Here is a 17851-nt window from a genome sequence, read left to right on the forward strand (position 1 = left end):
TGGACCACCCTGTGCTAAGCAAAAATGGCATAAAATGTAGCACACACATATTTACCATTCATATTCTTATTATGATATTTCGCGATTAGAAAATTGATTGCGAGTAATAATTAAATGTAATTCTAGTTCAAATTCGTATTTTAAAAAATTCGGTAAATCTTATTCTAATCTAATTTGGAAAAACTGAAATGCTCAATTTTAATCTTATTTCAAAAAGCTAAAATAAATCTGGTTGTCCAAGTTTGGGTAAAAGTAGTCTAAAGACGCGCTTTAATATGTACCTCCAATGCACAGCCACAAACGAGCTCGTGTTGATAATTTCACGTACAAAGCGCTCAGCCATTCTTTTCACATACGGGGGTCTCTCTGTGGCGTGCTCGATCGCTTCCACCAGGAGCGCTAGAGGGGCGCCGGCCACCGTTTTGTCGCTGGTGGCGCTCGCGAGCTCTTCCGGGTTCGGGTGACGCGTGTCTCGGGATCGATGCATAAAACTGGCCGAGAGCGATAGGTAGGGAAAGAGCACAACGGCGCACTTGGCTGTGGTACTGGACGAAATAAAATAAATGATTAGTGAGGCCCTCTGCTTGATTTAGATGTTCTTTATGTGCGTTACTTCTGCACGCGAAATTTTTAGGGCAAAATATGACTGAATATTCCCTTTTTGATTTTATTTTTAAATATGAATATCAACATTTTATTAATATTTTTGAGAAAAAAATAAGAATTGCTTTGAGTAATAATGGGCCTGCGACCTAAGCCGGCCTGCCGAAGGCCCAATGCATGTCTAAAGTGATGCCAAATTAAATTTTGATGATATTTCATACTAAACTACAATTTTATTGAATTAAATATAAATTTTGATAACTGGTCGTTTCACTTTTTTTATATTGCCCAAATTGAATAAGGTAAACACAAGATTTGATGTTTGTCGCAGTTTGGCGACCTCTGAGCTAGACTAACAAACACGTTAACCCACTTGAATATTTCCGGCAGACGATTTATGTTGTGTTTCGTATTCCCCATTATGCTGGGAATGGCTGAGATTTGGGGCTGCCAGCATTTGGGCCCAGGCTTCTCGTACATCTTGAACCTTCCAGGGTGCTCAGGCATCGCTGTTGCGTTCATTATTTCCATAACTGTGTCGACCTGGATCTTCTGAACACTCTCGCACCAATATCGACGGGACTGTGGCGACATTTTAATAAATTAATCAAATAACCAGGGGTCAAAAACCTATTTTGAATTGTAAGCAAACATTACACATTTTGTATTTCAATCAGATGTGACAATAATTTGAAATGCAGGTTCGTAAATTGAATCCATTTCCTAGTTTAGTCTCAACATGAATCATATTTTGAAATGGCCAAAAAAGATGGGCAGGCACTATTACACAGTTTTTGGAATATTTTGACGACAATACCCTCCAGAACTTTTAGTTTTCTCTATTGTTTTCCAATAAACCAGGTTCCTTGGATATTATATATTTAAAAATTATCCAGTAGAAAGGTTTCCTAAAAGTGCAAAGCTCAAATTAAATGGTTTGAAACAGGGTTTTTTATTAACTTTTTTGGGGGGCGTGGGTTTTGTGTGGATTTTTGCTTTTGGTATTTTTAAATTTTTAGCCCGCGGGTTGTTATTTATGGCACTATGTGCTTGGCTATTAAGACCGATTTGTGTAGCACGAGGAGCGGATATGGACGGAAGAGAACATCGACCATGAAGCACTTTCCTTAAGTTGTCACGGAAAGAGCTCTCAAACGGTGAAGTTTGGTTTGTACCCTAAGCTGACGACATTTTGTTTCAAAGTAATGCCATTGGGGGTGTCATCAAATCCAAGATTTGTAAATCCAGAACGTGCAATTTATATATACCACAACGTTCATCCATAAATATATCTATGTGTGCTTTACTGCGAGATAACCATTCAAAACCAACTAAATCCGGCCCACGACCTCTTTTTGAACGGCACATAAGCTCATGGACTCGGGTTAAATTTTTGGCCAGAGTCGGACTCGGGTTTGTTTTTCGACCAGAATCGGACTCACGTTTTTTATTTTTCGGCCAGAGTCAGAACGGGTTACTTTCAACCGACTTTGCAGCCCTGCCTTAGGATGTTCGATAATATCGGATCGGAGCCGATATGTGATGCAAAGTGATATAGTATTGTAAAATTGCTTTGCAGCAGTGTTGCAATGACTTGACTTGCTAAGTTATTCGGACAAATTACCCTCGTTTTAAGGGTTTGAATAAACGTTTTTCGTACAAAATGTTGTTTTACCTCAGTTTTAAGATGAACAAATTGGCAAGTTGTTTGCTTCGTTTTTGCAGTTTGGTACGCGAAACATTTTTTTGCATGAATTTATTAATTGCAATAGTATATGGTTTTATTTATGCCAACGGGCTGGGAATGAGTTTAGTTTTTGATTTGACTTGGACTGTGGCTAGATTTGCTCCTTTCTGAAAATGACTTGACTTGTACTGAACAAATTAAAAAAAAACTTGACTGGGACGTAGTATATATTTCACAAAATTTCGCAAATGACGTGACTTGGGCTGTGACTAAATTTGCTAGTTTCTATAAATGACTTGACTGGGAATTAAGACATTTTGCAAATGTTTCGCAAATGACTTGAGTGGGACCTAATATATTTTGTTTTGAACATGCCTTGGCTGAGTCCTAATATGTTTTGAAAATGACTTGACTGGGACTTAATATATTTCGCAAAAAAATGACTTCATAGACTGTGATAGAATTTGCTAATTTCTGAAATGACTTGACTGGAACCTAATATATTTTAAAAATGAATTGACTGGGAACTAATATATTTCGCAAATTACTTGACTAGGACTTAAGATATTTTACAAATGACTTGACTGGGACCTCCTAATATGTTTTGAAAATGAATTGACTGGACTTGATATGTGTTTCGCAAATGACTTGAATTAGGCTGTGACTAAATTTGCTAGTTTCTATAAATGTCTTAACATGGACTCAAGATATTTTGCAAATGCCTTGCCTGGATCCTACTATACTTCACAAATGACTTGACTTGGACTTACAATAAATTTGACTGGGCCTTCAGTCATTTTAACCCACCTGAAAGGCAACGTTAAAGGTTCCATTGCATTTCTCTCGCATTTGTTCAACGTCGATGACTGACACGAATCTGGCGAGGCTTTTCACGTCGATTCGATTGAACGGCGATATTTTCGCCACTGGTGGTCCGCTTCTGTCGTTGTGTTGTGGGTAGAAGTAAGGTAGGACCAGGGTTCTGCAAAGGAATAGGGATGCCTGATTTTTTTATCTTATCGGAACCGAAATCCTGTACCCGGGGGTTCTCAAACTTTTTTTGCGGCTTACATTTCGATTTATCTGTATGTGAGACGTAAATTATGTTTGGTCAAGCGTACACCAACATTTAGCTGACATGGGTTCTATATAATACAGAAGGTTTCGATGACAGTGTTTGTTTTAAACTGTTTAGAAGGACAGAAACAACTAGAGCCTACTTTAATGGTTTCGCAATACATAGCCATCCCATGGTAACGACAACAAAATTGCTATATTAACATACTTATAGATGATATTTTACTCGGGTTTTTAACCTTCGAGTTTTATTGTATGTATACGCGTCAGCGGAACATTTATAAACTGTTACCAATGGTAAAAACTTAAATATATTATACCTTACACATATGCTGTTTTAGTTTCAATAGAAACGCCAAAGTCAAGTCATTTGAAAACGATGACCCAAGTCAAGTCATTGACTTAAGTCATTACAACACTGCTAAATACAGTCAAGGAAATGGCCTGGTGCAAAGGGGCATTCCTTTCATGGCATGCTTGCAAACGCCGTTACTTCCAACCAAACTTTGATTCACATCTAATTATTTATAATCAATTTATTTTAGTGAATGGTAATATTTTGTGTTATATATGTTTTAGCATGGACTATGCTTTTTAGATTGTAAAATTCACCTTGAAGCCCTTCCGACGGGTATCAATTTAAATTCTTTGTTGTAGAATGAGTGCCTAAAAATGCCGTTGTACAAAGAAGCATTTTTCGCAAAATTATTAGATTAAAACTAGAATTAGGGCACACTAACACAATAGATTAGAATTATCTAGTTGTCCAAGACTGCTTCCTCCACCTGTTAAGCTTAATTGCCATATATATCGATTCCCGAAGACCCTCCAACTGGTTGTTGGGGCCCCAGAGCAAGGCGGGGTAAAGTATCTTGTCCGGGTCCAGTCGTACCCTTGGCCGCAGGGTCCTTACAGCTTCATAATCGTCCAGGCCACAGTCCTGTGTTTTTGTAAGGAAAGGTCATATGTGGGGTGAAAGTAGAATTAAACTGTTTCCAGAACAATCATCACACAGTTGTGTCATCAAACAACTAACATTAAAAGCTCCGAGGTTATAGTTCGATATCGTTCGCAAATATGCTGCTGAATTCTTAGCCTAAATTATCAAACTACGGCCCAATTAATTCGGCTCGCGTCATATTTCCTTTATGAATGGGTACTGTTGAAATGTTGTCGGGCGTAATTCCAAACTAAATTCTGACAAAAATTTAACCTGAACGACAATTAATTAAGGCTAACTACTATTTTTTTGCATAGTTATTTATTTTTTTAAAGATACTTTTCACAAAAATTTTATATCCGGCCCGCGATGGTCATATCTTAATATGTAGCCCGTTATAAAAAAAAAACAGTTTGATGACCTTTGTCTGGTTTAAATACGGCCCAGAAACAACAGAAAAAAATAAAAGTTTATTAAAAACATATTTACCATTACTGAGCAGATTTGGACAACCAGATTTAATTTGGCTCTTTAAAATTAGATATTTCAGTTTTTCTAAGTTAGATAAAAATAAGAATTAGATCACGTTAGTTTTTTTTTTTTAAATTCGATTTTAATTATAATTACTGAATTCTTGAAAAAAACAGTATAAACAAAAATTTAAAGTAGAATTACTTTAATTATTCGCAATTAATTTACTTTAAATTGCAATTTATTCTGATCAGAATGTAAAATGCAATTTCCTGTGCTATTTTTATACGCTTTGGTTTTCAAACTGTAAAACTCACCTAAGTCGTTGAGACCAAAAGTTGTAATTTAAATTCTTAGGTTTTGACCGAGAGACTTAAAATGCCGTTGGACAAATTAGCATTTTGCCATTTTCATCTTAATACCAACAAAAGGGACTCTAATCGGAATGGAAGTTGATTTTAATAGAATGATAGAGAGCCCTGATATAATGGTATCAAAAAGGCATTTTAACTGCCGGTTAGACGCCTTCCCGGTTCATTTTATAAATAAATTTAGAAAACTAAACATAAAACTAAATCCAAAATCGATTGAAAGTCAATTTTGCAGACCGATGAAATATAACTCTGACTTCGTGATACTCTAAAATTTATTTCAATTACCGGTTTAACAATTTCATTTCCAAGTCCCAATCAAATCAACAATATAAAACACTCAGTAAATACAAAACAATTTATAAATGCGATAAACTTTAATATGCGGTAAACCATGTATTCAAGTGATTTACGATGCTGGTAAATCATTGAAAACTGGTTTGACGCCATGATTCTAAAATTCCCGAATAAATGGACGGTATTAAACGTCACACAAAAACGAAGTTTATTTGAACAGACCGACTCGTTATGCCTTGAAATCTCCAATTACACTTCACCCAACCTCCGTATTTAAAGGCACATGATTCAGAAACTGTCATAAATTACTTTTGTACTTTTTATTACCGTATAAGTGGTGTTTTAAATAAGGGATGTACGATGATATCAGATTGGAGCCGATACCGTATGCCAGGTAGGATTATCGGTATTCGTCCGATACTATGGTGTTATCGGTGTCGAACCGATTCTAAGGTAATTTAAGGATTTTTTGCTTCGCGGTCTAACTGAGCGTTTTCTACTTTAAAAGGTTTTTAAAAAAACTGTTAACAAAAATAACTATAGGGCCCCCATCTAAGCATTTGTTTTACCTTAGCACCTGGAAAACATTACGTTTGCGTCAATATCAATTCTATTTTTACAGCAATAATTACGTCATCGTTATCGTATCGCGATACATTATGCCTAAAATATCGGGTATCGGAACACCATAGTACCAGACATCGCTAGTCTTAAGTCAGTGACCAGCTGTCAAGCAAAAACACGGTGATGGGCCGAGCTAATTTTTTTAGTCGTAGATATTCGCCAGGCAAACAACAGATACATACCTCCCTGTGTTGACCCAATAGAGCGGAACTCGGTGTATTTTGTGACGTCATAGTAGTATTTGTTCCTCCGCTTTTCGGGGCTTTGATGGGATAATTTGTTTCCGTCCAATGTAAGAAAATGTTTAAAATACATCGGACTTTCCTACTTTGTTATTTGGTGCATGGGGATAAAACGAACTATTTTATTATACGATGAACTACTTCCTTTGCCAGTGGCTCTAAACATTTTATGGCTTGTGGCAAACCTCGAAAATAGTAGATCGACTGCGACACTCCTAATTTGTTTTCGTTACAAGATTTTTTTTTCACTATAATGTCACAAAGGAAACTGGACAATCCACTCTATACACAATGTAGGAAAAGACAATTTTTTTATCATAATCCGATCGTACAGAATGAATTGTAGGAAGTTTACCAATTAACAAATATCTTTCGGAACCATTGAACATTAGAAATAGCACCAAGCAAAATAACCTAAAACAATGCAATTGCCATGAAATATACGCTTTTAGGTCCACTTAAATTAAGTGCGCTCGTGTTTTGCTATAGGTAAAAAATATTTAAAAAAATGTCATTCATGTTTGCTGTCATAACCCTCTTTTGCCTTGTTAAAACTTTTTTTAACCAAACATATTTGTCGAAATTCAAACAGTAGCCTAACTTTGCGTTTCCCAACTATAGACCTGGTTTATCAGAAAACCAGGTGCCTCCAACAAGTATGTGTCGTATATACTAAAACCGATTTTATCAGCCTACATTTGCGTTTCGTGCAATAATTTATGCTAGGCCATGAAGGAAAAAGAAAATTGTTAAATTTTAACACAGGCGACCTTGAAAGGTATTGCTTGTGCCCGTATAATGGCTTCAGTTGGACGATTGTTTTCCAAATGACTATAGAAAGTTTCTATCTACGCCAGAAATTTCTATTAATGCCAATCAAGAAAGTAACCCTGGATTACTAAATTACGAGTCGCGTGTTGCTTTCAAAAGAGGAACTGAAGCATACACAGTGTACATCTAATAAATGTAAGTTTTAGGAGCCAATTATGTACTTTATTCACTTACCAGATGTAGTAGGGTACATGCTCACTTGGTCATCGTTGCTACTGACATGTGTTCTGTTTGACCAAGTGACCGTCGTCCTATTGTGTTTCTCAAGGTCACGGACGCTGCTGAAATTAAAAAGTAGCAATCGAGCGAAGCTGTGTTCCATTTTTAAAACATTTAAGTTCTTCGAGAGTAAAGCTAGAACGCCGAGGCCGCCACAAATAACAAGTAACAATGCGACTCGTAATAATCCAAGGCGACTGCATGTATCGATGCCTGGACCCTGCATTACTCTTCTGAAGTTGACTTAGTTCTCTCCCTAACCCACCGAACCTATAACGGAAGCATAAGAACGGAAATTGGTAATAATTATTTTGCCTTATGTTTCCTTGGTCAATATATCCACAATCATATTTATTTGCATGGCTACGCATAATAACGAGTTATACGGCTTTACATATAAAAACAAATAAGAAGTATTGATTTTTTAGTCAAAATCACACAGTGGATCCCCTTCAATATGAAGTTGCTTGTACTAACAGATGAAGCAAGCATTGGCGTATGGTTGTTTCTCGACTCGCTCCTCTCTTTGTTTGGGGGTGGGGGGGGGGGGGGCAAAAACCTGATCTCTTTAGCTAACGACTGCCATCTAGCAGCAAAAATACTTCCATACAGAATTCGTTCATATTCGCTTGCTTTGTCCAGCTTGTGAAGTGAAGAAGCGACTAGACGCCTGCTGCGCTTTATTGTCCCGCGCGTGAGACTTTCATCGTGACTCGTCCAACACTGGGCGCGTGCTACTTGCATTTTAAAAAGAGGCTTCTCTTTAGTAAAATTACTTAATGCTCTTACAAAACAACATATTTTACTGCAGCAAATATAAATGCGAAATCTGGTGGCAATATACACCTCTCTGTTTCGCCTGTTACTCCAATCCAACATATTACCACCAGGCCTACACAACTTAAAATTGTATATTGATATGTTGGAATCGAGTAACATACGAAACAGGTGCAAATAGCAAATATTCTCCAAATACGATTTTCATTTTTATTGTCGCGGTAATACACAAAGAGGTAAGGCCGTGAATAAACTTTAACCCACCGTACAATTAACGCATGGAAGCATTGCGAGTAGGGATGTTCAAAGCAGAATATCGGCGACTTGTTTATAATGCTTGCTTTAAATGCGGCGTCAGCATTTTTTCGGGCGACCAATTACTTCGCGATAAGCTTCGCCTAATAATCAAGTGTCAATAGGGTGTAATTGGGCGAGCGAGCGTCGAACGCATGGGTGGGCATGTAGTTTTCCTTTGTCGTATTTTAATTTATTATCGCGGTATTACATAAAGAGGCAAGACCAGTATAAAATAAATTTTCACCCATCGTAAAGCAGGGAGGCATTGCTAGAAGCTTCATTTATATGACGTTCGTGAACTCGGTCGCCAGATTGAATCATAAGTTAAAAAAGCCTGAAAATGTTCCTGAAAGTAAAGCTTTCAGGCGTCAAGTGCCAGTTTGTCACTGTCTCTGGAAATGGAATTTTTTTTGAAGCGGCAAAAATAAAAAAAATAAATGAATAAAATATTTTGATGGCAAAATGATTCTAAAATTAATTTTGCATAGTCTTTACCAAACTAACGTATAAGAAAATTAAACCCTGGCAAGTACCCCTTTCGTATGTAAGACATAAGTTAAGGCGGGTGATTTTCGGCTCATATCTGTTTTTGCTTGCAGAAGTTAAGGAAATAAAAGAACAGGCAACGTTTATACTACTACACCACAAACCAAAGTCAAATAAATAATATTTAAAAGCAATCCTAATAAGTATAAATATACAACAACCGCACCCCCGTCTAGTTCTAGTCTAATTTTGAGAAGCCAAAATAAATCTAGTTGTCCAAGCCTGCTCTAAATACGTGCTTATTTTGCTTAATGGTTAATCCAGGTCTGATTTCGACCGAATGTTATCATAATTGTTGGACCAAAACAGCGGTTTTTCTAAGTTTACTTGTTTTATGTCGTCAATTATGACGTCATTTTAAAAAATGCCCTGCCGCCCTCTGGTGACCAAAAACTTTATTTTCCTATTTAAGTGCAACTTGATAAACTTTCCCTCATATTTGGCCTTTTTATAGTTAGTGAAAAACAACTACCTGTGGATTTAAGCCCGCGTTTCTCAACCCTTTTTGGCGGCGATTCGAATTCTAAGCGTAAATACAACAGCGAATCTTTGGAGACTTATTCCTCTTCACTCAGCTTTTCGTGCGCGAACGAAACACAAGACGAACATAGTCAATGAATTCGAATTTAATTAATAAGCCATGTTTTGTAATTTTCTCAAATTTCGAGAAATCCTTCTCAGAACCGATATTAATAAATCTAACCATGTGAACTGCTGCAGTCAGCAACCCAACCAAATTAACCAATTCTAAAATGTCAGGCTGACCCTGGTTCACGCGAACCACATTACTATTAGTGGTTAAACAAATAAGAACAAAAAATAAACCCAACTGGATTTTGGTAATTGTCATTTTAATATATACAAGTAGCCTAAAAGTGTCAAAAAAATAACTTAAAACTAATTTATATAGAGCAGTTCAACCGGAATATAGGTAACGTGGGTTATTGTTTCGTGATCATCTAATAATTCTCATACCTTAAAACCACGGGTAAAAGTCGAATAATTTTCATACCGAAGCGCTTCCTAAAACTGACCTTAGGATCGCTGCAAAAATATACAAATCTGGTGGAAGTTATAACCAACCTCTATTCAATAAAAATCTTTACTTCAAAGTACAATAACAACGATAACACGTTGGGATTCTCGCGCGCTAAGTAGAAGCCATTGACTGGAAAAAAGTTGCCCACCCTAAGTAGAGATTATATTACAGGTATACGTGTTAGTTCAGAATAACATATAATAAAACACATCGAACTGCCAATTTCTCACAGTTAGGCTCCATTTACTGAACTGCCCGAGGCATCATTCCCAGCTCGGCTAAATACATGCTTCTGTCAATACTACAACCGCCCCCTTAATACATACGTATGGTTTCCAGTTGGCTTCCATTGTGCCAACTTATGTGTACCTTGGCTCATATATCGTCGTTATGATGGTCGTAAAAGCGTCTGGTGGGCAAACTACCTCGTTTTTATATATGGCGTGTTTAGTCAGAGTTTTTAACGGCCTTTTATATGAATGTTATCTTACCAAACAGATATAACATTTGTTTTGATGAACATAAATGTAAACACACAAGGCAAGTTTTTTTCCAACAAAAACACGATGAGTTGAATATACATGAACTGAAATGACCCTTTAAAAACAACTTCAACAACTTCAATTCTAATTCCTCAGCACTTCATAAAACCAGACAACTTAATTGTAACCAAAAAGTCATTATATTTTTTCACAGATAATTACGGGCTGCCTACTTGTCGTGACACAACTTTCTTCTGATAATGCTGATTTTTGGTAAACACGGATGGGCGAAAACGGTTTCGAATGTGATGCTGTCACCAGAAGTTTACAGTGTTGTGATGACTTAAGTCACTGTTTTTGAATGACTTGACTTTTTAAGTCTTTTAAACAAATGACTTGGGTTGTAATGAAGTGTTCTCAATAATCATATATATTTTTTTTGGAAGGTATTGCTCATATTCGGACTAGTTTACTTAATTTATTAGGTTAATGTTCAATTTTTAAGACAATGACTTGACTTGTAATTGCCTTACTCTAATTATGACTTGGCTCGGACTTCAGTTGTTTTTACAAAACTATTATATTACCACAACTTAGCAATAATGCGTAGTGTTTATTAGCTGTAGACTGAACTTAGGGTTTGCCGCCACAATTTCGCTTCAATCCGACGCAGAAGTTTGTCGCCGAACAATTTTGCATTCGCGACATCAACGACTACTGAACGTTTTTTTACACATCCACAGTTCGCTCGTCGACCGCATTTTTTGTTTTTTCTCGGGGAGTAATTGTACGCGGCTAGGTGACGGCAAGGGGTCACGTTTGCAGAACGTCTTATGTTACGTGTTGAATGAACAGAATCGGGATACCACTACACCCAAAATAAGGTTGTACATAAATCAGCTTTTCAGTTTTACGACAGTTATATGACTAAACGTGCATAAATAATAGTAATGTGTATTGAAAGGCTGAATTCCTGTGGCTTGGCAAACTGGTCGTTAGGGCCATCTATTTCGAAAACGACGAACCTGAATGGCGATTAATAAAAGTGCGCCAGAGCATACAGAGAGCGGCGGTTTTTAACGGACGCTAACGACCTAACTTTGCTGCGACAAGTCTGCAACAAACTGTTTAAAATAAAAAAAAAGGATATCGACATAATAAAAATAACGGAATGTTATATCTGATATGTACAAAACACACGCGATTACTTGGGTAAAAAAAACAATTTAAAACAGTTATATTTCAATTAAAATGTATTATAAAACAAAAATATATCTTAGTTACAAAAAAGGAATATCATTCACAATTTTCACAAACGGTTTTTAAGTAGAGTTTTAATATAAAGTTTAACTGACGGGCTTACCACACTTGCCGCCATCTAGGGCTGCCACGCAGGTCTCCAAACACTTGCGAGTTGGATTGCCGCCTCGTCCGTATTCAAAGCCCTAAAGCAATGCCAGTGATCAAGTAGCCTTGGCTAAGTGTGATAATTACTTTTCAGCAAGACACTACTAAAAAATTTTAATATTTTACTTGAACGTTTATCTCAGTTAATATTAAAAGCAACAACATTTTTCGGATGTTTTGACGCAGTAGACTCACCCTGTGATTTCCAGGATTGTGCTGCTTGAATGTGGTTGATAGCGTAATCGGAGGAACCACCATCAGCGACTTCCATTGTTCTGGCTCGTTTTCGGCGTGGATTACGTCAGTAGCAAACCTGAACAAAGTGATTCCGTTTACTTCCTTTGAGAGCAATTTCAAACTAAATTTCTTTAAATAATATCCTACCTGGCGAATGGGAATACATATGAAACAAAATAGGATAGTTTGTCTATTCTTTAAGTTGATTTACGATACTTTTATTACTTAAATTATTTACAAAAAGGCACTTGACACGAACTTGCACATAAAATCAAGCAAAGCTATATACTCGCTAAAGTACAAATATTAATGAACCGGGCATTAACGGACAAAATTTACTGCTCTAAAATATATTTGTTCCTAAATGTGATTGTTAAAGAACTAAATATTATATAGCATAGAATCCTCAAAAATTTGCGGATTCACCAGAAATATAACTTGAATTCTTTGCAACGTTGCAAACTTGGAAATAAATTTTTGCACTCAAAATATTCATAAATGCACATTATTTTGTTAAGATAAAATTTAATCAAACAGATTTTCATGGCTGTACTATTACTTACGAAATCCTCCTTATTAAAACGCGTCTTACTGTTCTATCAAGATTGGTTTACTACTGTCACTAGAGACCTACTTATCGACGTTCAGAACACACACTTAAAAAGGCTGGAGTCTGTTCATACAAAAACCGAATAAGAAAGGCGAGTACTGAATGCTCCTTAACAATATCTATTAACACAAACCACATTAGTAATAAAAGTAATTTCCACACATGTTTCGTAATTACCTGCAACCCAAACAACAAGCTTGGGGTTCTGCAATATATCATCATACCTGGCTGCCATAGTGTTTACGAATCTGTCAATCACCGCTGAATCGTGTTTACCAAAGCTTTCCCGTGTTTACCAAAGCTTTCCCTCTCGTCTCTAGGACCACGATAAGCAACGCACTTGGGTCTTTTTGTATGTGCTTGCCATGTAATTTTCACGCCCCAACTCTGACTGAGTGATATTGAACAGTTCTAATTAACACAGAACTCAGACGTACAAAATCTTAGTTTTTGGACTAAAATATATGAGAAGTAATAATATTATTGATTGCGGATGTTCGATATTTTTGACGTGCACATGTTTGTCAAAACATTCTATCAAGAGCATTTATGGCCTTTATTCGTTATAAAATGGACATGTAAAGTTCTGGAGGTATGACGTCATAATGTTTCTCGCTATGACGTGACGACATAAAACTTGATCTTAAAACACTTGTTGTTCTCGAGAGAACACTTGCGAATAAAATTGGATCGTTATTTTTACGACAAACTAATTTGTCACGTGATCGCCAACGTAGTTACCTGATAATTGACCGTTCATCAAGAACTTCATTATTATAGTTTTTTATGAAAATAAACCCGCTTTGGAAACAACTTAAGGTCTGTGTTTTTCTCACAAACTCGAATTTTTAAAATGAATTATTAGTTACGGTAAAAACAAAAAAAAATGTATCACAGTAAAAGCTGTTACAAATTATACACTAACTATATTCCGGCCTTAAATTAAAATACCTGTAATGTATTTGAAGTTGTGAATCAAAAGAGCTGTGAAATGCTTGTTTTTTACCATTGTTGGGCCAAATAATAAATCTACTTTTAGCATAACAAAGGAAACCACGAATTCCATCAGTCAATTGTTTATCCTAACCACTATAAGCGTTTCGTAAGACCTAAAGCTGGTGTAAACAAAGAACAGCCGCCAAGTTGGGTGAAACAGGGGCGAGCAAAAGTTAACGAGTAACTCATTGTATGTACAGCAAATAAATAAGTATGGCGATTCAAACTAACGTAACGAGTGAAGAAAATATATTAATGAACCTCTCGCTATAAACAATGTTTGTTAATCAAAGTGTTATTTACACGATTCTGATAAAATGTATGGGAAAATATGCAAGTTCCAGGGCAAGGTCTAACACTCTTCTAACATGTAAGTTATTTTTTCAGGAAGGTAACATAAAATCTACTCGAGTTTAAAGATATCAACAAGAGACATCTCAAGAAGAGCAATTATAACGAACACATAAAATACCTTCAAAACTGTGTTTTTAGAGAGACCATTTCCTGTAGGCGTCGTTGTTTAAAATGTCCCCCCCTCACCTCTTTGACAAACCCATCTAAAAACTGCAGTAGTTCAAGTGGATTTCTGAAAGATAAAAGTTCAACGGTTAAATTACCATAGAAATTTACGTGCTTAGTCTTTTATGGTAACGACTGCATATTCTTTTTCAGCTCCAGCACTGCCAGCTGCAAAAAACATGACCACCGCGAAAACAATGATGATATCCATGTCTTCTATGTTTAAGGCAACTAGCTGCTGATAACGGACGGCAAAGTAGTTTTTAGATCTAAAAGTTATTGAAAAAAATGTTGATCTTAAACAATGACTTCATCTGTTTATTCGAAAAAAAAATGGCTTTGCTGTGCGCAGCAATGATCAATTATTCAACCAAAGAGTATAACCATGATGACAAACTCTTACTTTTGCCTTTAAGCAATGCATTCTACTTTCGACAGCCGTCACGGTCTGATTCACAATAAAACATCATCTTTTCCCAATTAAGCCTGTTGCAAAAATGTACGCTTTTGGCGTAATGACTTGGTAGGACAGGCAAGGTTATCACAAGTTGCGTGACCCTTTATTAGGACCCTACTGGACATTTTTGAAAGGTGTATTACTGTTAAAATGTGCGATTGAGCTATGTCGTTGATTTCGGGGCTCTTTCCATTTGGCACGTAGAAAGTAACGCAAAAAACGGTCTACAAATGCCGCATAACGCAACGCACATCATTACTTTATTATTAATAATAATGCTCTACCAACCCAAACTCAAACCCGCACCGTAACCCAAATAATGTGCGTTGCGGTATTTGTTGACCGTTTTTTGCGTTACTTTCTACGTACCAAATCGATGGAGCGCCTTGGTTTCCACTTTTAGGCGCTAAGATTTATGTGAGGAATTGCCTTATAAATTAAATTAATACCACTTATTTTGTTGTACATCTCAAGGTGCCGAACTCTCAACTGTATGGCGGTGTTAATTGTTAGCTTCTTATTAAGCCTTTTTACATTATCGGGTTATGTCATGCGGGTTGACGCGCATGAAAAAAGAAAAACGGGATTTCTCTTCTATCCGCGCTAAGGGCTTCGATTCACATGGACTTAACCCGCATACAAGCGGGTTACAGATGTATGCTATTTAACTGTGTTGAAGTTGTTCCACAATATTATTATTACTCAATTATAACGGTTGTTTATATGTTAGCATTGTTACAGATATTATTAAATATGAACTGGCGTCATTTTATTCTGCTGTACAAGTACCTTATTAGAGTTATTTTTTTATTAATGTATTTTAAAAAGAGGGCAAGTGACAGAAAACTAATGTTGGCAATAAGAATGATATCTCACCAAAGAAGAACTACGAGAACAGTTTGGATAAAAGAGAGGTATTGCCTTATAAAATCAAATTATATTTATTACACGTATTTTATGTTTATACGCTTTTTCTAAAGGTCAAGACTTTTCTGGGAAAAAAAACATGTTAAGTTTCACAGACGGGGACTGGATTGCTCATTTTAGAATGACCAAAAATACCTTTGACCAACTGGTTTTAACCTTGTGGAATGAAATGAAACCTGGTATATGAAGTTTATTTTGCTCAACCAGTAATCATGCACTACTTGAGATCTAAAATCACTTTTTTGAAGTACTGTAAAAGTTTTATGGTTACTTTACTATATATATATATTAACATCTCAGTCACTTCATCTATTGTAACAAAATAACTTTAATCATTGATTAAGGAATTTTTTAAAACATTTTTTGTTACACATAATTAGTTGAAACAATATTGTAGTTATATTCAGCCCTAGCATATTTTAAGTATTTATTTATTTAAAATCTTTTTTTAAATGTAGCATGTTACACTATTTTTCTATTATACAGGTTGGAAAACTGATTTGGAACCCCCACTTAAAAAGTTCTGGTCACAGAATGTGCAGATTATTTAAAGAGTAAAACACAATAAATTCCTTAAAATTTTCCACCCTTTTTTGTTTTTATTTAAAAAAAAGCGCATTTTTTTGGTAGAATAAATTTAATTAAGTTTTTCCGCTGGTAAGCGCAAATAAAGCAACTCAGGCACAACGACTTTAACAGGGTTGGTAATATTTTTTTCTTTATATCAGTCCAAAACGACAATTTTTTTAAAGTTTTGCTATGTTGCCGAATAACCGGGGTTAAAAAATGAATTTCCCGTCGAAACATTCCCGGAAAGGAACCCTAGTCGGAACATGAAGTGTTTGAAGATGACGGCACAAAGCATTGTTAAAAAGTAACTGTCGAAAGATATATAAGCTGCACAAACTTTCTGCTATCACCAAATTGTGCACAAATAAAATCGAGCGATAATAATCAGACTGGCAGAATGGTGCGATCCAAACACGCAAAATTGCATATTTGACAATACTTAATTTCGAAAAAGACTGCATTTATAAGTGAACACAAATATAAACGTGCAATGCAAAGCAGCCATTTTAGAAAGTTCCATATAGGACGCAATGCGCAAACCTGTCTGACACATACACTCGCTGATTGTTGGTCACTTATATTTCTTTAAAATAAACCCTGTACGCATTACAATAATTCAATGCTTCGCGGGCCACAAACAAAGATGTCGGGTCTGGGTTTTGGACCACCCTGCCTTAAGTAATCAATTTTTGTTAAAAGTGGCATTACTTTCCTACTTCTTGGTACACCTTATATGCAAACTCAGGCAAGCAAAACAAAATAATGTTTATTTAAAATTTATTTGGTTAAACATGGTAAGAATCAATCAATTTAAAGAATAAATTAAGTTCTTTATTGACTCCAGATTCCAGAGGCCACTTCAGTATTGTATTCTTTTGTGTAGTGGTACCTGGTCAACAGCGTCTGCAGGAAATAAATTATAGACTCTAAAAGTATAGTGGCTTAATCTAGAGTAAATAAAAAAATCCACACAGAACTAGGTAGCATATTGTACAGGTTTGAAATCAGGACTGATGAGTCGGCCTCGAGGATTCGGTTTGTTTTGCTAGAGTCCTACTCGGGTAAGACCATGTAAAACTACCCGAGTCCCGAGTCTGACATGCGCAGTAAACTAATATGACCGCCAACTGAAAATTGTAAATTTGGAATAGCATGTGGTGGAATATTTTCCAACCATGTATATGAGTGAGTGAATTATACGACACCCGTATAAGTGGATAGCTAAATATCCATGTTATTTTGGTTACGTAAATTGACGGAATACAGGCTGTGTTTAGTCAGGGCCGGAGATGCCACATTTAACCGGAGTCGGACTCGGGTTATTTTTAACCGACTCCGCAGCCCTGTTTGAAATAGATATTTTTTGTCATTTTCAATTTAAGTTTCCAAAAAGTATTTTTTACCTTGAGTTCTTCTCATCTTTTCTCCCTAATAGCTGATAACAAAAGTTTGGAGCTTAACTGCTGGAGGTTGTAGTTGAATGAATATCAAAGCCCATGTATAGAAGTAGGTGACAATGACATCTTGTAAACAGCCTAAATATATATATCTTTATTCAGTTTAAACTTGATTGGATAACTGGTTGTAAAAGAATAAAGGTTTTACTATTACATTTAATTTCAACA

At 36.0% G+C, this 17851-nt stretch overlaps 1 protein-coding gene across 1 annotated transcript in view; it reads right to left on the reverse strand.

Moving 5' to 3' along the window:
• Window positions 1-12992, reverse strand: part of LOC146141665 (uncharacterized) — a 33262-nt gene extending 20270 nt beyond the window's left edge. The window contains exons 1-6 of the mRNA XM_083390451.1: window positions 12982-12992; window positions 12106-12223; window positions 4153-4307; window positions 3098-3272; window positions 977-1185; window positions 282-545 (exon numbers count right to left, since the gene is read on the reverse strand). Coding sequence (XP_083246577.1) covers window positions 282-545; window positions 977-1185; window positions 3098-3272; window positions 4153-4307; window positions 12106-12223; window positions 12982-12992 — 932 coding nt within the window. The remainder of the gene's footprint in view (window positions 1-281; window positions 546-976; window positions 1186-3097; window positions 3273-4152; window positions 4308-12105; window positions 12224-12981) is intronic.
• Window positions 12993-17851: the final 4859 nt, after the last annotated feature.

This window comes from Ascidiella aspersa, chromosome 5, assembly GCF_963924565.1.
Source record: "Ascidiella aspersa chromosome 5, kaAscAspe10.2, whole genome shotgun sequence".
Classification (NCBI taxonomy): Eukaryota; Metazoa; Chordata; class Ascidiacea; order Phlebobranchia; family Ascidiidae; genus Ascidiella; species Ascidiella aspersa.